At 38.0% G+C, this 20,804-nt stretch overlaps 2 protein-coding genes across 9 annotated transcripts in view; one reads left to right on the top strand and one right to left on the bottom strand.

Moving 5' to 3' along the window:
- The window catches only part of HEXB (hexosaminidase subunit beta), a 23,489-nt gene extending 15,304 nt beyond the window's left edge, over positions 1–8,185 (top strand). For 2 of the 5 annotated variants that reach the window (XM_054004498.1, XM_054004501.1), the window contains one exon: positions 2,131–2,318. In XM_054004498.1, coding sequence (XP_053860473.1) covers positions 2,131–2,194 — 64 coding nt within the window. In that variant the 3' untranslated portion in view covers positions 2,195–2,318. Of the gene's footprint in view, positions 1–2,130; positions 2,319–3,821; positions 3,911–8,116 lie in introns of those variants that run through there. The other 3 variants (XR_008441560.1, XM_054004500.1, XM_054004499.1) reach the window with 3 other exon arrangements.
- GFM2 (GTP dependent ribosome recycling factor mitochondrial 2) lies at positions 2,453–20,669 on the bottom strand. Of its 4 annotated transcripts, none has more exons than XM_054004496.1 (22): positions 20,314–20,501; positions 20,001–20,092; positions 19,624–19,713; positions 18,999–19,069; positions 17,968–18,013; positions 16,897–16,994; positions 15,764–15,889; positions 15,275–15,363; positions 12,893–12,981; positions 12,587–12,647; positions 12,304–12,489; positions 10,399–10,479; positions 9,568–9,716; positions 8,900–9,040; positions 8,720–8,819; positions 8,000–8,189; positions 6,738–6,814; positions 6,107–6,245; positions 5,805–5,990; positions 4,217–4,332; positions 3,807–3,989; positions 2,453–3,365 (listed from the first exon to the last, which is right to left on the bottom strand). In XM_054004496.1, exons 4-22 carry the CDS (start codon positions 19,057–19,059, stop codon positions 3,237–3,239), a joined length of 2,247 nt encoding a protein of 748 aa, XP_053860471.1. In that variant the 5' UTR covers positions 19,060–19,069; positions 19,624–19,713; positions 20,001–20,092; positions 20,314–20,501; the 3' UTR covers positions 2,453–3,236. The 4 variants fall into 4 exon arrangements, with proteins under 4 accessions (XP_053860471.1, XP_053860469.1, XP_053860470.1 ...); XM_054004494.1 differs by having other exon boundaries at positions 18,999–19,083; XM_054004495.1 differs by lacking the exon at positions 10,399–10,479 and having other exon boundaries at positions 18,999–19,083.
- Positions 20,670–20,804: the final 135 nt, after the last annotated feature.

The following is a 20,804-nucleotide window of genomic DNA, read 5'->3' on the forward strand; positions in this document are numbered from 1 at the left end:
CCCTTGGTGCAGCTTGAGACTGTCCTCTGGTTCTGTCAGTTGCTGCCTGGAGAAAGAGACCAACCCCCACCTGACTACAACCACTTTTCAGGAAGTCATAGAGATTAATAAGGTCACATCTGAGTCTCCTTTCCTCCAGCCTAAACAGCCCCAGCTCCCTCAGTCATTCTTCATAGCACTTGTGTTCCAAGCTCCTCACCAGCTTTGTTCCCCTCCTCTGGACGTACTTAAGCATCTCAATGTCCTTCCTAAACTGAGGGGCCCAGAACTGGGCACAGCACTTTAGTTTAGAGTATACAGTATATGTTTAGCTTGCTTCACTCTTTAATCAAGAGTGACTGAAGGACTTGAAAGTTTTGACTTGGCTGGGTTATTTCAAACTATCTTAAAATAATCATATTAGGAAAAAAGCTGTATGTAAGTTGTGCTGTTGTGCTATCTCCCTCAGTCATGAGAAAAATAGATACGTTGAGAGTTGACAAATACATGTTAAAAACAGTATTAAAGGGATTTCAAAATCTATGTCCTATTACTTAGCAGGTTGGTGCATCTCTTAGTGGAGCTCAGGAGAACATTGCTACAACTGAGCAGTTAAGTGTACAGTGGCTGTACCACTAGGGTTAGGGTTTTACAGTGAACTAAGCTATGCTGTTCCTGGACCTGGTTGACTCCACTGCTGCATCTGCATCTTCTTCCTTAACACTGGTACTTGCATTGCTGTAAAGGGAGCTGGTCCAGATAGCAGCAGCTGCTCTTGTAATGCTGGCATGAGAGATGCAGAATGCAGGGGCAGACTAAGGACTACTCCTTGTACTTGTTGCACATATTTAGCAACAGAAAGTAGTCTAAGTAATCTTTGCTGACTTAGGATGAACAATTCCTGTTAGAAGTAATTAACTTAGTAAAAAGATATGTTGTCCTGAAAATGCTTCTTTTTATACAGGCTTTGACACTAGAGAAACCATTCCCTTTCTATTGATGAAATGAAAATTCCATGGAGCTACAGTTGTTGTGTTTCATGTATATAGGGCTTCCTCAAAGAGTTGACTTAGTATCAGGCTGCTGTAGTCTTAGCTTGTATACAAGAACTATGTTCCTACTAATGTTTTTATTCATCGCATATTCACAGACTGTGGCAGTTGTAGGGACTTTTCCAAGAGAACAAAGAGCTCTGGCTTGCTCTGCAGCTGGTTACCAGGGAGCAAGGGGAATGGGTAGGTAGCATGTTGTAACAGCTAGATCCTGGTCACTGGGAGAACAATAACTCTGCCTATTGAAGATTGAGGCCACTGCTCTTGAAATAGTACTGTGAATGCAGTAGGTACTATGCACATCCAAACTCAACTTCTTATAGGATACAGCAACCCAGATTGCAGAAAAGTGGTGATGGGAGGAAGGAAACAATAAGATGGGCATATATTCCAGAGACCTAGACACCAAGCCTTGTCTTTCCTAAGAGTATGTCTTGCTTAGAGTCAGCAGTTGTTAAACTGAGCTATTATTCAGTTTCTTCCACTGCACTACTAAACATTAGTAGCAGTAGTATCTATATCTTAAATATTTGAGATATAGAATATTGTTTACAACTATTTTAATTCCGAAACATGTTTTTTATAGTATCTTACTGCACTATCACAACCCACAGGGGTTGGTTTGTTTTTAATGCCACATGAGAACAGAATAATTTATGATAGTGTAAGCTGAAAGGAACTGATTCCTCCCCCCAAAATAATTAAAATTATGGAATTAGAGCTGCATATGAAGGAAACATTGAGGTTGGCAGAGGGAAAAATGTGTGAATGTTAGTTGATTTGTATTTGCCTTAGGACTTTTTTTCAATAAAAGCAATAGATTTTGTGGAACATCAGAAGAACTAGCCCCTAAATTTAAGCCTGTCAACATGTCTGCTAATAGCTTGATGCCTCTGATTGAAGCAGAGGTTCAAAGCAAATGTACAATCAAAAGTAGAATAGGGCCCTTTTTTTACTCCCTAAATAGGCCATATGTTGTTTCTTGGGAGTAGTTTTGTTTATATAGTTATTAAAATAGATTGCCAGTATCTCTCTTCCTGCCTACACAAGCAGCTAGTTGCTTGATTGTAGTCATACCCATTCTGCTTTATTTTAACAGCCGTGGCATAGCAGCCGAACCGGTGTTCGTTGGATACTGTGCCCATGAAGCAAGAGGGCCATAACTGCTGCAAAGACTTCTTGTCAACAGCCTGAAGTGCCTCAGGGGTACGAATACGTATGTGTGGTTTCGTATCTGAATCAAGACTTAAAATTTTCACTTTTAAAATAAAATTATTTGACAGCCTTGTTGGAGTAAAAATTACCATTTTCAGCCTTTCAAAAGTAGGGATTCTTCACAGTGAAATCATTAAACTTGATGCCATAGAGTTACTAATTCCGTACACTCTAAGGCTGAAGAATATAAAGCTAAGACATTTAAATTCAGAGCAAACTATCTTTTTTATTTCAAAGTATCACTTGAACTTTTTCTAGGTAACCAGATAATTGCAACCTATAGCAAATCAGAACCATTACAGCTTAATTAACTAATTTCAAAAGGTAAACAAACAAACCCGTTCTCAACATACTGCAGGGTGGTAGGTAGGAATTAGTCCTGGAAAAACTGCCTTTCTTGGTTTTTTTTTTTGCACATATCTTACCTGATTGCAGAAGTATTCATTTAATTTACTTGGTAAGCTCAGGTAGAAATTACACCCAGTCCTGAACTCTAGCTCATAAAGGATTTCTACCAGTAGAAGTAATACTTGTAAGTTGTACAATGTAAAGTGCTTATTAACCATATCTTTTTGTACAGCTGAAAACAAATCAAGATACAGAGTGCCAAAACTGTAAAGTTATTTCAGTGATTAAAAAAACTTCCACAAACTTTATTTACTAGATTAGGAAAACAGTCCCAGTGGCACATTAAGGTGGACTTAGTGCTCATTTCTGTGAAGATGATTTGCATCACTTCTCATTACCTCATGTCCTCAAGATAAAATTTGCAAAGCAACAACTTGTGGTTGCATCCCTGCTTTGCAATCACGAGGTTATGCCAGCAGAGCAGTCTCTTGAACTTTCCTCCCTGGGCAGTTAAAAGCAGTCTTTTCATACAGCTGTTAACTCATTATTTGCCATCACCAGTTGATCCCAGACAAACACACTGGCGTACATACAAAAATATTTGACAGGAGGATAGAAAACACTGTTCCTAGAGAGTAAAGATCACACCAGCCCCATCCTCCTCTGAAGAAGTGCACTTTGCTCTTGACTGCTCAGGGCTTGATAACTGGCAAGCTCCAATGTGAAGGTTGCTGAACCCGATGTTAGAGAACGCAAAACTGTTGAGTAGCCCTGGACAAAATGGAGAATACACATCACTCAAGTTAGGATAAGAGGAAGGTAAGTTAGCATAAGAAGCTGCTTAGACCACAGAGAGAGAAAAAAAGAATGTCAGAAGTATACTGCAGTGTAGTAGTAAGTTAACTTTCCAATATTACCGCATTAGAATTGCAACACATGCATGAGTCAATAATAATATTTTTAAAAAACTGTTCTCCATAAAACCTATTTTAGTAGTATTTACTAGTTCTCTAGCTTACAGCTGAATACATGCTGGTTTAGCAATCTGAATTTGGCATAAAAAAGCTACTCAATTTGTGGACACTTCCTTCTGACCTTCAATAATTAAAATACAATTTTAAAAATACATTCTAAAGGAAAATTAAACTAAAGCCAAATATCTTAAAGCATATGAAAAAGATCAGTTTTATCATTGGTAAGGTAATCACATACCATCATTTCTGCTAGTGGTACAGCAGCGACTACAACTCTGTTATCTTGACGAGACTGGATTTCCTGAATATTACCTCTCCGCTGTGCAAGATCAGCAAGTGCTGCACTGAGATGATCTTCACTTACTGTGATTTCTAAGTTCATTAGGGGCTCCAGTATTTGTATACCAGCTTTTTTCAAAGCCTACATGGAAAGGAAGGAAGTTACGCTGATGTACTCCTATGGGCCTTTTAAAATAAAATTGACTTGTATCACTGAAGCTGACTCAAACTCTACTTGCAAAAGGTGTAAATTCCCCAGCAAGGGCATTATGAGGGCATGCAAAGAGGAACAATGACCAGATATTGATATACATATATTTTCCCAGCAGTAGATCATGCTACCATGTTTACAGCAGCTTACAGTTTCACCTTTTGCACGCAACGAGAAACACAGGCTGATATCATTGTGTGCGAGGTGTCTGGGTGCACTGTCAGTGATTGCACTGTCACATCTATATCTTGAACTGGGAATCCAAGCAGAGGTCCTGGGTAGGGCCATGAAGAAAAGATAAAAGGGAAAAAAAAAAAAAACAAGCTCATTTGTTTTCAGAATATTAAGACACATGCAAAAATTTCTCAGAATTAACTTGAAATTTCTCACTTTCCTCTTTGCTCTTTCCTTTCCTGTCCTCTCCCCAGGGGTGTAGCTACTGGTCATGTTCCTCATTTAGAGGTTTTGTCATTACCTAACTTTACCAAAAGAGAATGGAATGCAGACTCATACTTTCTTACTGTCTATCAAAAGCACAGATAATTTTCAGAACCGGAAGCTCCTGAATATACTCATCCAGACAACCATTACCAAAAAGTTATTTTTAAATACGTTATATTATCTGAAACTAGTCTCTAGAACAAAACATCATTTGAAAAAGTAGGGAAATCTTTTGTTTAACCAGAAGCCAGAATATTTTCTATATTTTCCTTTTGAACACAATACAATCACAGCAGTGCCTGATACTAACACATAACCAAAACTCCAGGGGTAATGCAGTTCCATAAAGGATAAACTAGTGTCCTAGGTAGATTACCTCCAACCCAAGACTCTCAAACCAGCCCCAATTGTATTAAACTAGATATGAGGTCTGAACGACATCTGAGAAAAGAAACATAATTTTTTTTTAACAGAAAACATGGCCAGGTATTTTTATTTTTTAAAGCACTTAATAGCATCAATTTTAGGATGGAGACAGTACAGTTCTGAAGTTTCTTCAAGAAGCATAAAGAAAGCACATGGTTAAGACATTCCACAGCCAAAGACAGGAGATGCTTTTGAATTCCTCTGAACAAATTAGAAAAAATTCCTTCATGCTGGTTCTTAAATTCTCCTTTGTTAATCCACAACCTGTTGATTTTACTGTAAGGCAGTTTTTTGCCCACAAGTTACTTAAGACTTCCTATTTTTAATTAGAAGTCAAGGACACTTTATATTTATTCAAGGGCACTTTAATCCTTTAGAAAACAGACTTTCCAATTAGATAAAGCTTTTTACTGAAAACTCATGGATTTAGCATATTTGAAAATCAAAAATATGCATTAGTAACAGTAATAGAAATGTAATACATGCTGGCCTGTGAAACTGTTTCTGTTATATCACTATGGTTTACATGATGTCGTGAAGTAAATGCCTTATCTCTTATACCACATTAAAAAATAAACCAAAAGAACTCCAAGCTCACTGTTGAGTGACTGAGAAGACAACAATCTTAAAAGCAAACCAAAGGCATGCTGACTTCCCTTTCAGGCATAAAGAAAAAGGTGTTTGGCAGTTTTTGTAGTTGAAATTTTTGTAGCTTTTGTAATTTTCCTTTGTACCTTACATATACATCAATTGTACATATATATACTATCTTTTTTGCAAGTTATATACTATCTTTTTTTCAAGCAACAGTTTTTCCTTCCAGAAAATTGCTTCTTAAAAAATGTTAGACCCATATAGCTGACATAACATTTCCTTTACCTTGAATGCATGAATTTGTGATTCCGTTTTCTATAGCTCCTTGGAGTTCTTTGGGCAGTACTTCACTGACATTCTCAGCATAGCTGATGATGGGTTTTGTTGTTGCTCCTTCTCCTGATGCGGGTCTCACCTCTATCTCTGCAGTTACACAGTGTCGTTTATCACCTACTGTTTTGTCCAATATATCTGCAGGGGAGGAAAAAAATACATAAAATTAATCTGAAAGCTACTCATATATCGTTTAAAGTAAAACAAACTGCAAAACCAGAAACAAGATGTTTTTTTGTATTCACTCATTTTACCTGTAGCTTGGGCAGCATTTAAGATGGTTTCTCGGTATGCTATTTGAAGAGGTCCCAAATAAGTCTCAATTCCATATTCACGTTTGATTCGGTCATGAATAATTTCTATGTGTAATTCTCCCATGCCACAGAGGATAGTCTGGTGACAAGATGATTAAGAGAGAAGTGGAAAAACATGCAAAACTCAGGTTTTAATATAAATTCTTTAAGCAATGACTTGCATGCTTCAAACTGTCTCTTAAAAATACTTCTAACAGTCATAATACTTAAAATTCTAAGGACCGCAGACATTGCTCTAAACCATCTAACATAAAAGCCATTTAAGTGAGAGTATTGTTACCAGTACTGTGCTCATCATACAAAAGATAATTTTACCTAACCTTAAAGACTATGTGATTCAAACCTTTTTAAATACAGAATTGTCAAAAACATGCAGAGTATGGGATGACTTCCTCTGTTCTGTAAAGCACAAGTGCCCAAGACTCCATTTTAGTTTCATACATGTATCATAGGAACATTCAGAGAGTCCTTTTTATTAAAGAAAATCTCAATATGCAAAAGAACTAACAAAAGTGTGGTCTTGATGTTCTAAAATAATGTTATAAGATGAGCAATAGAAGATTCATCTTACTTGTCCTGTGTCAGGATCTGGCTTTACTTTTAAACTTGGATCTTCACGCTGAAGGCAGCTCAGTGCATTATCCAAGTCTGTACAGAAATACCAAACATTTTATCTGAAGCAAATTCAGTAATTTGAAGGTAAGAATAAGTGCCTAAATATCACCTTCCTCAAAACAAGCAAAAGAATCCTAGAGCAGCATAGATTTTGGCAAAAAACGTCAGGTCAAATTGCAAGTAACCAGCAACTTCTGATTTTATCCCAAAAATTAACTGTGCTACTAATTATTATACATACTATTTTCAGAGTGATATTTTGTGTTTCTATGAAGACAGACTGGAACCTACAAATTATTAATGAAGCTAGTAAATAACTGATAAGAAAAACGTCAACTGTTACATGATTTACTTAAGTACTTCAAGATGAGTTTGATGTGAAATGGTCCAAATGAAAATGTACATCGTTTTTTATACAGGGTTTTGGGTTTTTTTCTGATTCCCCATTATCTTAATTGCTGAGGAAAGCAGCAGAATGATAACCAAGAGCCAAGACTGCATTCATCATACCTGACAGTCTTTGGGGAAAAAAAGCAACAAAAGCAAACAAACAAAAGCAAACTAAAATATCCAAACACCACAAAATCAGTAACACCTTATAACCCAGTGGCTCAGCCTGCAGACATGTTGCTCCAAATCTGTTTTCTACCTTATTGCATTCTCTCACAGTACACTGGTACTTATCCTCCTCCTCTTCACCACCAAACAAGCTCAGCTTTGTAAGAACAAAGATACAGAATTTAAAGGGTATTTCCAGAAAGAGTAATATTACCACGCCATCTGGTACACATACTGTTGGAAAAGACAGTAAGGTTTACAGGACTGTAAGGATGCAAGGATGAACCCTAACTAGACACAGATAATTCTTAATATATAAAGACTTTATAGAGTAAAACAGAGTACCAGCTGAAAAAAACCCCACATTTCAAGGTTATTTGTACTCGGGACACTACATGCAGCCCACCACTGTAACTGCAGCAAAACTCAGAAGTACCTCCATTCTTCTGTTTTTAAATGAAGAACTACTACTTCTCTAGACACAAAATCTAGAAAAGTAGTAGTACCACTACTGCTTGATACAGTAATAACAGCAAAGGATATGGACAATCATGATTTGAAGTATACCCTCAGTATAAAAAACACCAGAAAGAACCATACTAAATCACTGGCTGTTAAGTTTATGCAACTCACTCATCCAATTAGGTGGCTGCATTGTACCTTGTTGTTTGGCCATTGAAGGCGGTTCAATGGTACAGAAGAAGACAGGCTCAGGGATCTCAACACCTGCCAGCAGAAGACTGTCTACACCACTCACAGACCTCTTCTTTTCCCCAGCATCCCTTCCAGCCCGGCGTGCCGCAGTGACAGCTGAAGCCTTTGATGACACTATGGTATCTCCAGTGGCACTCTACAGATCAACACAGGAAGTGATGTGAAATAAAAACCAACCCCAAACTCAAAATGTATGCCAAAGCTGAGAACATTTTAGAAAACCTCTGTAAATGACATTCATGCAGCCTATTCAGACAGTAAGAAATTATTAAACTAATAGAAGCAAGCACAAAACACATTTATTTGAACTTGAAACTGTTGCTTTTGGGTAACTGATTCAGACCATCATTCCCCTTCCCCACAGGAGGTCTCTTGGTGACATTACGCTGTATTTTAAGAGTTACAGTATTAATATGAGCCCAACCCTAACAAAATACACCTTCAGTTTTCAGTCCTTTCCAATCAGCACTGCAGTTTCCAGGTCAATTACTGGTATTTGTAGACTGTGGTATTTAATTTTAGGAGGAAGTACACTTAATCGTCCTTCAAATAAAGCAAGTTTACATATGTCACCATAATCAAGAACACATCAGAGATACAGTATCATAGAAGTAGAAAGCACACTAGTGAAACAAGCTCCTTTACAGTATCCGTATTTTTCATTACCTGTTTTAACCCAACAGTCAGAGCAATGTTGCCAGGCATTAGTGATGGTATTTCAATTTGTTGATCAGCAAAAGGCAGGAGCAGACGGCTCATTCTCTCCCTGAAAATTAAATTCTCTGTTACTCAGGACTTGAACAGACATTCCAATACTACATTGAACCACACCTCTATCTTACTCACGTGCAACTTTTGTTAATATTATATACAGCTGACTGAGGTTTCAATGAACCTGAGTAAACACGAACAAAAACTAGCGGTCCACGACATTTATCATGAAGAACTTTGAATGCCAAGGCACATAGGTCATCCTTGTACCACTGCCTGCAAAATAAAAAGCACAACAAAAAGCATACTTGTAGGATTAATCCACTCATATTCACATTTACCTAAATTGTCATTTAAGAGGTGATATGCTTCTTACAGCAATGTTAATGGAGGCAGATTTTCAAAAACCATAATTTGTACCAAAAAATAATAATCTAAGCAGTTCCACCTCCAATAGGACATGTAAGACGTTATGTGATTCAGACAATACTAAACAGGATTCCTAGATCACATTTTTGTAAAATGACAAGGTCCTCAGATTAAAAAAAGACTTAAGAACTCCAAAGTCCAAGTTTGACAGCTGGAGATAAATGCATCCAATTCCAGTAGAACTGACCAAAGCAGGTTCAGTACTCAAGTGTATTTTTCTGACCACACATCTCTACTATTATTTAATACCTAAAGAGGGTAAATATATTTTAAAAATATGAATGCTTTGTTAATATATTTCATTTTATCCTTTTGTGTTTTCCTACTTATTTTTCATTCTTTTTTTCTGAATATCCTTTTCTACCTGTACTTACAGAAACTCATACGAACGCTCATTAGGTGCAGGCAAGTACAGAGTAATAGCATCCAGTAATGGCTGCACCCCTTTGTTCTTCAGTGCACTGCCACAGAGGACAGGGACAGCCTTCTGAGCTAGTGTGATTCTGCGGATAGCAGACTGCAACTGCAAAAAAATAATTATTTTCTGTTAATACATCATCTACAATTTAGTTACACTCCAGCTATTAGATACTGCTAACCAATCTCCAAAAAGCATGTTTGTAAATACAACATCACTCATCCAAAATCCTTTCACTGCTTTTAGCAAGCTCCAAACCATAACCCCAAACATTTAGATGCTAAAACAGAAGACACTGGTTTTAAGATTGCTAAACATTTCATACAAATCTGCTGCTGTTCTTGTTACAACAGTCCTTTGAATTCAGTATGTTGCTTTCAACATGCAGTGTCTAAAGATCCAACCATTTCAAAGTAGCTGAGATGCTATTTTTGTTAGTGAGAATCAGCAGCTCAGTCACGAACTGCACTGAGTCTACCTGAAAGTTCCATTCACCTTTCCCTAAACTCTTTTGTAGCAGTCTTTCAAAAAAAGAAAACCCCACCTTCCTGAATAAATGTACCCAACTTTTAAAATTATGGCTAGATGCCTAAGAATCATAGCATATCTTTATAAAATTCCTACTAACTCTGAATATATTGTTCTAAATCTACAGTACTGATAATTTACTGCATAAGATGGTGTGATCTCATTTTATTGAAAAATCTGCAAAATCATAATTGGCATGTGTCATATTGCCAAACCCTTGCAATAAGAGCTAGTAAACACTTGTAAATGTAAAAAATACCTTGTCAGCTGGTATTAAGTCAAAATTTTCGCTATTTTCTCCTAGAACCAGTTCAGCAAATTCATCATCCAGATCTGCAACCTTCAACAGAATAGTTCCTTATCATTTGGCATACAGGAGTTTCACAGAAAAGTTACATATCTTACTTACTTAGAATATATAGCTAAACAGAGCAGCAACAAAGCCTTTAAAGACATAAGCAATTATAAACTCAGATCATATAAAATTATGGAAATGAAGGCTTCAAGAAATTGACAGGGAAAAAAACACTTATAAAGCTGCTGTCAAGCAAAACATCAGTGGGAGAGAGAATGCTTGTACTTCTCCATGAAATGGAAAAAAACCTTCAGCCATACAGCGACAGCCATGAAGGGTTTAACTGATGTACTTCGGTCCTGCAAACACGAGGAAGCCTGAAGTAAGCAGCAAGCAACCTTTACAAGCCAACAGATACTGAGCTGGAAAAAACAGACAAGCATCATGGCATTTTGGCCTTCTTCATGTCAGGGGTTTGTAGGTCCAAGAGCATGTCTGTTTTCAAATTGTACCAGTTAGCTTGGCACGTAACTTAACTCCTTAAACGTCTAACATACATCCCTGCACTGTCACAGGCTCAGAACACCCAGGCACAGGAAAGCATTTTGCCCTCTCTATTGTCTACAACACCAATTGGCCAAATTCTGAAATAAAGCCTTGATAAACAATTAGAAGTCTAATCAAATTAATAGTTAAAACATGAGAGATAAAGGAAATAGTTCATTTAATTAAGTGAAAGTGAAGTGTGTAAAAGGGCCAGTATTCAAAATGCTACATTTTACAGGGTTTCTGATAAGGAATATTAACAGCATAGAAAGCATTTTGAAAAAAACTTTACAAACACAAGGTTATCTCAATTATCACACTACTAGTCCACCCCTTCCTCCTTCAGGAAGGGCCCAGAAAACAAAGGGGAAAAAAACCAACACTGTTCTTACAAACCTTTCTATCTGACAACATATTTCTTAGAGATAAAAGGCTGGGTATTACCACTGCCATTTAAAACCTACTACGTTTGGAAAACAGATTGTGTATATGTTTTACTGAATTCAGAGCAATATAAAACAGATGTCTCCAATTTCAAAGGAAACTGAAAGCTACCATCATCTGTTTATGCACTTGCACAATGTTATTCAAAGTTGTGTGGAAGGCTGCCCTTCCAACAAAAAGGATTGATTTATGACTGGATTGAGCTGCTTCTAACACAACACTTAGTGCCATTTTGACCAGGCTGCAACATCCCATCCAGCTTCTAGCTGTCACTTCAGAGGAGCATGGATACCCTGCAGGTTTCAAGTCACATCTGTCATGTTTCATGTGAATTCACCAAATATATTTTGGCATCTAAGACAGTACAAACACCGTCTGCTTTTAGCTTCCCCAGCACAAAAGGGACTGATAAATCATAGGAATGCCATTGGAAAACCACTAATGGGGCTGGAACACAGCTGGAGGCCCAGAGAGATGAGTTTGTCTGGCTTGGAGAAGCTAAAGGAGGATGCAAATACTGTCTCTTACTATTTGAAATAGTGCTAGTGGCCCTGCTTCAGAGAAAACAGAACCAGATTCTCCTCAGAGGTACAGAAGGAAAGCACCAGCATGGCTGTCCCACCTTGCACCACAGTAAAATCCCACTGAACATAAAGAAATTATGGTCAAGCACTGGGACAAGCTGCCTACAGAGAATCATCATCCTTTGACTTGAAAACTCCACTGAACAAACCTGAACAAGTCAACCTAATGCTGAAGTCAGCCCTGCTTTAAGCAAATCACTTAACCAGACACCTCCAGAGGTCCCTTTCAGCCTATTTTTCCTACCGCTCTGGGTAATGGTTTTAAATATATTATGTATTTACTTTAAAACTTTACTTGTTCTATTAAGGTATTTCTTGCATCCTGGACTTCTTGGAACAGGTTTGGATCATCAGTCTCCAGCAGCAGCTTTCGCTCAAAATTTTTTCCATCATCCACATCAGAAGTAGATTTCCAAATTATTTGCTCCTTAGTCACAACATCAACCAATCCTCTGAAGGTCTTGGCTTCCCCAATAGGCAACTGCAAATTGAACCGAGACTTTAGACAGATGCAAAAAAATTATGAACGGAGTTCCATTCAAGAGAAAGGAAACAAGTATTTAATTTCTAAAGCTTACCTGTAACAGTAAAGGTTTTGTCTTCAACTTTTGTTTGATGCTCTCAACAGCATATGTAAAACTACAGAAAAAGAACAGATACTAAGTTAAACAAAACTTTATGATATTAGTATGATAGGCTCACCATTCCCTATTTACTGCGAAAATTACTCCTAGAATTATACAAAAATATGTATTTGCATAACCGAGGAAGTATATAGTATTAACATAAGTATTAACGTTATTGGGTTGCTCTATGCTTAACAGAAAATTCTAGACATTCTCTTATAAGCTTTTTAGCAATGATTAAAATAACTGCCTGAATACCTTGCCCTGTTTTTGTCCATCTTGTTTAAAAAGCAAATTCGTGGTATCTGGTGTTTGTCCGCTTGTCTCCAGACCGTCAGAGTTTGTGCCTAAAGCAAAAGACAAAATGGAAACATTAGTGTCAACAGCTGAACTATATGCTCCCCAACACCACTGACGGTCTGAGTTCAGAACAGAAAAGGGAACTGTGCTGTGTATTGCGACAATCCCATATTTGGCATCACAGATCAACTCCACAAGCAGCTTTGTCTTATCTTGTCTCTCAGCTGTTGTCATTTCCTTTTCTGCACTAAGGGCATGCAGGCATAGCGGCAAGGGAATGTGAAGAGAAACTAAGCACTGTGGGGAGCATATATAGGGAAAACTCTGTAATGTAGTGACTTTATGCTTTATTGCCAAATTACTTAGGCACTCACAGGCAAGCATTTCTGTGGCTACACATACAACACTAAAAACTACTGTGGTTTTAACAGTAATTTGTGCACTGATGAGCCATTTATCATATGTATTTTTATTTGAAAATTAAAGCAGGTATATAGAAAAAGTAAGTTCAGATTCAGTAATAGTCTCTTACCACTACATGGAATAATGCAATAATTTGCTACAGAGTTTTAGAAAAAAAACAAGCAGATCTAATTGTTTTGTTTTTGAGAGTGGAGGCTATTACTCAGTTCAGGTTCATATTTAATGGCACCTAAATGCTTTCCAGTAGCAAGTTAAGTAATGTGACTTACAGTGATTAAGACTTCTCTCATCGCTCATCCAGGAAAAATGTATGTCCCATTCAAGAGGGATTTCATATGTAACTTTTCTACAGGATTGAACTACTGAAATATCTCACGCTATAAAAAGTCTAGTTCTAGCTTGCCTCCACCTTTTCTGCACTCTGTTAAGAAGGCCACTGGGGAGGGAGAAAACCTGCCTGAAAAATATCTATTTTCTACATGAAATGTGAAAATGAGAAACTGGCCTATATTAATTTCATTCAATGTGTGCAGCTAGTCAGAAGTATTCACCTCAATCAACATTTGTAAAAGACAGCAACAAAACAACAAAACCATCCCAAACTTATAATGGTAATCACACTTACTTGCTGCTTATTACCATAGAAATCCCTGTGCAGTACAGGATTTAAAATTAAATGCTCAGCTTCCTGAAGCTGAATTTTTATAAAAGCATTGAGAGAGATAATACAGAGAAAAATCTGTACATTATTTCAGCCTGATTAAAGTCATTAAACGCTGTGGGAAAATAACTGAGTGACTGAAGATAAAATCAGAGAAAACTGGGAAGGCACATTCACCCTCTAACAGAATTTGTAATTGTGGAAACTACAGGATGAGGTGCAGTTGATATTCCCCAGATAGGATGTGGTCAGCATGCCCGACTTCCCACACACAATACATGCTAAGCAGAGTGATGACACTGTGTCCAGGTTCTGTTTAAATCCTTGGAAGAGGGGGAACTCAGTGGTACCTTGTAGCTGGTAAGCCACACAGCAGCTGTCAACCAAGGGAGAAAAAAGTAAGATTTCTTGCTGTTGAACCAGGAACCGTGGCAACATCGCAGACATACACCTCCATCTTAAAGGTGACCCTAGGTAACACTGATATTACCCAGCTAGAAGGCACGACCACCACCCTCTGAATAGGATGGATGACTACAGTCAAAGAAGCTCCACCTAAACACAAAAATAGTATTAAAGTAAATTAAAAATGGGGAGAAGTTCCTGGGAACTTCTGGGATAAGACAACAGGCTGAATGTGTCTTCATTCCCACAGCGACACCTACTGGGTAAGTACTGTACTCTACCCATGCTGAATGACTACCTCAAGCTACCTTTGGTTAGGGATTAGAGCTGGTTAGCATATTGCTTTGAAGACACTTTTGCAGCCAAATGCTATCACCAGAAGTCTTCAAACCTTAACCTGTCACAGTTTTCAATTACATTAATGAGGAGTGCTATTCCATAAACTCTTAAGTCTGAGTCCTTTAAGGGTGCTAACAGTTGCTATCACCATACTGCATTGTGAAAGCCCAGGGTCTCTCTTAACCTGTTGGCATGTCTCCCTGGATCTTTCCTGAGGCACCAACAGATCAATTAAGGACCCCTTAGGAGGATGTCTTTCTGTTTGCATATGACCCTGAACAAGGTAGTTGAGCCACGCTCTGATCCAGTGGACTGTTCAGTGAAGAGTCCCTGGGTCCCCATAATGGAACAATGACAGACTGAATTGGGCACAAAGATTTAATCTTTCCTGGGGAACTAAAAGATTAATCAAACACAAAGGGTTTGAGAAAATCTCTCCCCTTTACCATAACAGACTGCACACACACACACACACACACAAAAAAAAAAAAAAATCTATGAGTTGATTTTACCTCAACACCAGCTGAAGCATCAAATACCGCTACTGCTCCATCCAGGACTCTTAAACAACGCTCAACTTCCACTGTAAAGTCCACATGGCCTAAAAAACAATCTTCCTTTTATACCATCATAATTCAAACAGGCACCATCAATAGGTCATAATACATTTAAACAGTATTTTTTTTCTTTCAAATAAAGTCAAAATAACTTTACTTGCAGTGAAATACACCTATCAGTCTTTGAACTAAACAAGATTATTATAATGCAATCCTAGAACTGAGAACAATTTAATGTGGAAACATCTGAGCTCACTTTATATAAGCCAGATTTGGAATCAGCAAGCAATAATTATCCAAAACTGAACAGAGTTTAGTATAGGCATTTTTATTGATGCAATTAAGCCAATTAAATTTTGCACCATATTTAAGACAAAGACAGTCTGTGACACTCCACCTCACCCTCTCTCCCTTAATAATATGAATGCAACTAAAGAACAGTACCTGGGGTGTCAATCAGATTGATTCTGTAGTCCTTCCAGTCAAACGTAACAGCAGCAGACTGAATGGTAATACCACGTTCTCGCTCTTGTGCCATAAAATCTGTCACTGTGTCTCCATCATCAACATCTGCAAACAGAAAGCAGGATTCGGTAGGTTAACAATTCAAAATCTGAAATTGTTTTTGAATACAGATGTCAAGAGAGAGTTGGAAATAGTCCTTTTACATATATATATGTGTAAGCTATGAAAATTAGCCTTTTTGAAAACATTACAAGGCCAGGTTATTTACCCAGGCTCCCTTTCCTAGGAATAAATGCCCTGCAAGTGATTCCAAGTAATCCAAGACAAGTAATTCCAACAACCTTTTTGTTGTTCTTAATCCCTCATGAGCATCTTAAAAACTAAACAAAACCCAAAATCATGAACAAACTACAACTCTAAAAAACCTGGCTGAACTCACTTTATGAAATGTGACTGACATTTTGAAATTTGGTAATCAAAAGGTAATTAAATCAAAAGTAAAGTACAAACAAACCACCAAGTAATAGGTTGGGCTTTGCTTACTTTTTAATAACAAGAGAAGCAGTTGACATTTTTAAATTAGCAGGATCCAAGTTGAACTGCTTCACAAGCCGAATATCTTCTATCAGTCATATACAGTTGAAAAGAGTATAAAGTTTAAAATGTCAAAACGAAACACAAACAGAGGCTGCTGTGACCATTTCAATCTTGAAGAATTCTATTAAACTTGCTGTAGCAAAGAAGTTTTTCTGAATCATGGCTTTCAAAAGAAATACTTTTTCTTACTCTGCTCTCCTCACAGGTCAAAAGAGAACTCAAAAAACTGCTTTAGCAGTATGGCCAATTAACAACCAGTAAAATAAGGAGATTCTCTAATTAAATGTTAAACAAAACATAACATGCTGAAAGTAAAAGAAAAATATCAACCTATGATATCTGAAAGCAAAACTGCCTTAGTGCAAAAAGGAACATGCATTAAAATACAATTAAACTGCAGCACAACTTTGGAACAACTGCCTCCTACATGAGGTGTTCCACCAGCAACTGTACTGCATGTAATTGTACACTATTAAATTTCTTAAACCTACTGAAATACAAAAAGCATTTCTAACCTCCAAGTGTTCTTATATATCCAGAATAATACAGCATTCTCTCTGTTGTCGTAGTTTTGCCTGCATCAATGTGGGCCATAATGCCAATGTTTCGGATTCTACATAAAGTGAAAACATTGCAGTTAGTGCAGTAGTTTCTTAAGCCTGTGATAATTCTTATTTGCATAGTTAATATTCCCCAAGAACAGCACACCAAATAGCATTGTTTCTCTGCTGCATATCTGATATGGTGTACATTCTAATACTGAAGAATATCAGTATTGATATGGTGGATTTTCTTCAAATCAATAGTACTGAACAGTGTTGCAACAGGTTTCCAAGTTCCACTTCACGGAAAGCCCCTTCTTGGGATCATGCTCACCCATCTGCCCTCCTGACAAACAGAAACAGTCCCTCCCCTCTCTTGTCCATCCCAATCCCTGACACCTAGTGCTCTAAACAACTTACTCCATATATACCCTTTATGCCCCAAATACAGCACACCCAAGTTCTCATGAAATTGACCTTGATCCGGTTCAGCCTATTCTTCCTTCCTGAAGTACCTCACCAGTAGCTTCCAGAACTGCTTTGCTTGCTTTGCACAGCACAGGCTTGTGATCAGCCCCCATGTTCACCATTAATGCTGGCTTGACCTCACCCTCAGCTACACCCTACTCTCAGCATTCTTCCAAGGGAACTTCATCACTAAGGCACTTCTTTAGCAGCTTAGCCCCTAATTTTAGCCTTGCCCTCATCAAGCCTGCCATGAAAGCAAAGCACACAGCCCTGCCCACTGTAGCAGCCTAGTTGCCAAGCCATCCTTCCCCCTTCTTCACCTCCTGGCAATACCATGGATTTCGAGCTTTGCTAACAGCCTGGTTTTGGTTATAATGGTGCAAGCAACGGACAACACAGGACCTCTGTGCTGCCAGCAAGCACTCTCTATCGAAATGTCACAAGGGGAAAGGTAAACAAGTACTAACTTTATATTAAACATGCACATCAGACAAGCATGGCAACAACCTACAATTCTTTATCACATCAACTCTTCTGACTGAAGTTACATCCCAACAATAAACTAGCTTGATGTACCTGGATATATGAGGATTAATGACAGAATGCAGAGATTTAACATCTCCTGAAAAAAAAAAAAAAAAGAAACAACTTTTCAGACAGACCCAATATAGAAATATATTTAAGAAAACTCCTAAAAAAGAAGAGCCAGAAGTCATGATAATCTGTAATCTCTACCACCTCAAATTTTTAAAGATATGTACTTAATTTTAAATAAATCTATCCCCACCTCAAATAAAGAGAAACACTTGAGAAAACAGCTGTAATTCAGAAACAACAGAAAAAAGGCAACACAGGAAAGTATCATCATCTTACTCTGCAGAAGCATACCTCAGTTCAAGAAAACTGTAATGCTGATATTCATCTGAACTGATGATTAGATAATAAATTTGAAAAGTTATTTCTCCTTTAAGCATTAAAGCTTTACAGCATAATTCTCAGGTTAAAAAGGCAAGCTGACCTGTGTTGAGAAAATATGGGACTGGGAAGTTCTAAAAGATATTTTCTTGCAAGATACATTCTTTCTCACACAGTTTAGCTGGAAAATAAGTTGTCAAGGTAATTTTTTTATGAAACTAACCCAAATTCAGTTATTCAAGCTATTGAAATTGTATTTCAGGAAAAAAAAATAGTATAATTCATCTTTGATAGCTCACACAGAATTCAACACTATTTAAGCTAACATTCCTTCACCACCTACAGATCATCTGTCTCATCAGAGACACATGAAAGCAGCATCTTACAGGAGCCCTTAATGAGGGGTTCCAGCACTCTTCACAACTGATCTGACTTCTTATAATATGTACCTTTCCTTATTATTGTTTTCTAAAGGTTTTATACTGTGAATTTACTGAGAAAACAGCACCAACACCAAACTCTTCAGTCCTTGAGCAATCTAAGTGCTCTATTTATGTTTCATGCATTAAATTCTATAAAGAATGACCAAAAGAATACACAATAAAACAGAAAGTGTACAGAAATAGAAAGAATTTTTTTTAATTCACTTTTAAATTAATCCTTACTATAAAGAAAACGACCTAAACATATACCTGGTGGAGAACTGTAGTTTCTCAGACTGCAGTTTCGCTGTGTCACACCCATGACTCTCATTTTTGTATTTCTGAAATACATGTACTTGAAAGAAAGAAGAATCATCTAGAATGTTTATTGTCATGACTAGATACTTTGTAGCCACATTTTTTGGCAGCAGTAGAAAAATAAACTAAAAAAAAAATCTACAAGAACAGATACTGTTGCTAGGTATTTATATAAGGTCAAAACACCAATTATTTAAAAGCAGATGTTCGAAGTTGATGTCCACACTAAGGTTTAAAGTTGATCCAAATAATATTTGGGATATTCAGTAAAAATTTATGGCAGCATCAAGATATTTTTCAATAGCCAAAAATTTTTAAATACATCTAATTACTTGTGTAAATAATTTAACAATGATAAGAGTTAAGCAGTAAAAAAATTTACACAAAATTTACAAATTCAATTCCCAATTCTGAAGTCCCATTCCAACATGAAAGTATGCATTATTCAGAGGCCAACCGTTAAAGACCAAAAAAACCCAAACAAAAACCAACACCCCAGTTAAACAAAGCTTACTCAGAATAACACAAGTGTTTCCCATGCTCACAGAGGAAGTATGAAAACTGGGGGAAAGCTTACCTTATTGCACAAACTTGATGACTTCAATGCATTCACTGAAAATTTTCCCATAATTCTCAACATTCTGCCTCCCATCTCTAAAGCTGTTCCCTGGCAAGGTAAGTAAACAAAATGTTTATGACAGGAAATAGACTAACCATGTTCCTTTGTTTCAATCACAAAACTTTATTCTTTTTCATGGGAAATTAGGTTAATATTTTTCAGGTTATTGCTTTGCAAGTTAAGTCAGTGTCCGATCTGTAACAATAATATTATTAAGCCTTAAAAACGCAGCATAAATGCACACCCACAAACACTAAATATATTTTTCATGAAAATACTATATTTCCCCAGGAAACATTAAAGCAGAATAATGAAAATTAAGAGTTTACACTCACTCTCAGTTAAGCTCCAGAGCATCGATTACTGGTGAGCAAAGTGCAAATAGCTTTTCTAATCTTGAAGAAGGAAGGATGGCAGGGCAAAGTACCTATTTGGGTCAGAAACAATAGAAAATATTAAGTACTGTGACCTTTTAAGCACAGCCAAAAAACAGTGCAACAAATAGCCCAAGCATCAAAAGCAGCAGCGTCAAAAGCATTCCTAGATGGCTGCCGGTTATTTGAGGAGACATCACTGGCCAATTCCCGTGACTTTCTGCTTCGTAGTACTTTCACAATAAAGAGCAAGCGGCTCAGCGCACACGGTCACCTCCACTCCTTCATCTTGCGAGCCGCACACGTCTCCTGATGGTGCCGGCGCAGTTTGCTGACTCGGGGAGCGGGAAGGGCGCGGTGCCTTCACGTGGACGGAGTCCCCAAGCCGCGCCCAGCCGAGTCCCGCCAGAAGCCGATCCCCGGTGGCTCTCCGCAAAGCGACACCGCCTTCCTCGCCGCGTTCCGAAGCCCTGGGGCGTTTCGTGCGCCGGCTCCCGGTCACCTTCTGCTCCCGGACCTCCCACTCGGCCCAGCCCGGAACGGCGCGGGACCTGCCCCTGGCAGCACAGCCGCCGGAAGGCAACCTGCTTCTCCCTTCCCCCGCTACCTCACCTCCCTCCCGCGTTCCGCTCTCCCGCCACAACCTTACAGACCAGGCATCAAAAAGCGCCTCTTGGGCCTCTTCTGCTCTATTTCTCGCCCTCTCTCTAACCTCGTCGAGCCCGGCGCGAAGCCCTCGGGGGGCGCAGACCACCGCCTCTCCGC

The sequence above is a fragment of the Vidua macroura genome, chromosome Z, assembly GCF_024509145.1.
Source record: "Vidua macroura isolate BioBank_ID:100142 chromosome Z, ASM2450914v1, whole genome shotgun sequence".
In the NCBI taxonomy this organism is placed as follows: Eukaryota; Metazoa; Chordata; class Aves; order Passeriformes; family Viduidae; genus Vidua; species Vidua macroura.

Bases quoted from the DNA above. Each gene is read 5' to 3' on its own strand.
- GFM2 (XM_054004494.1), bottom strand. From the start codon at position 19,698: ATGGGAGGCAGAATGTTGAGAATTATGGGAAAATTTTCAGTGAATGCA. The intron at 15,890-16,896 runs GTTAGAAATGCT...TTCTGTTTGCAG, and splicing joins ATATATAAGAACACTTGGAG to ATGTTGATGATGGAGACACA. The intron at 12,982-15,274 runs GTAAAATCAACT...CTTTTGCTTTAG, and splicing joins ATGCTTCAGCTGGTGTTGAG to GCACAAACTCTGACGGTCTG.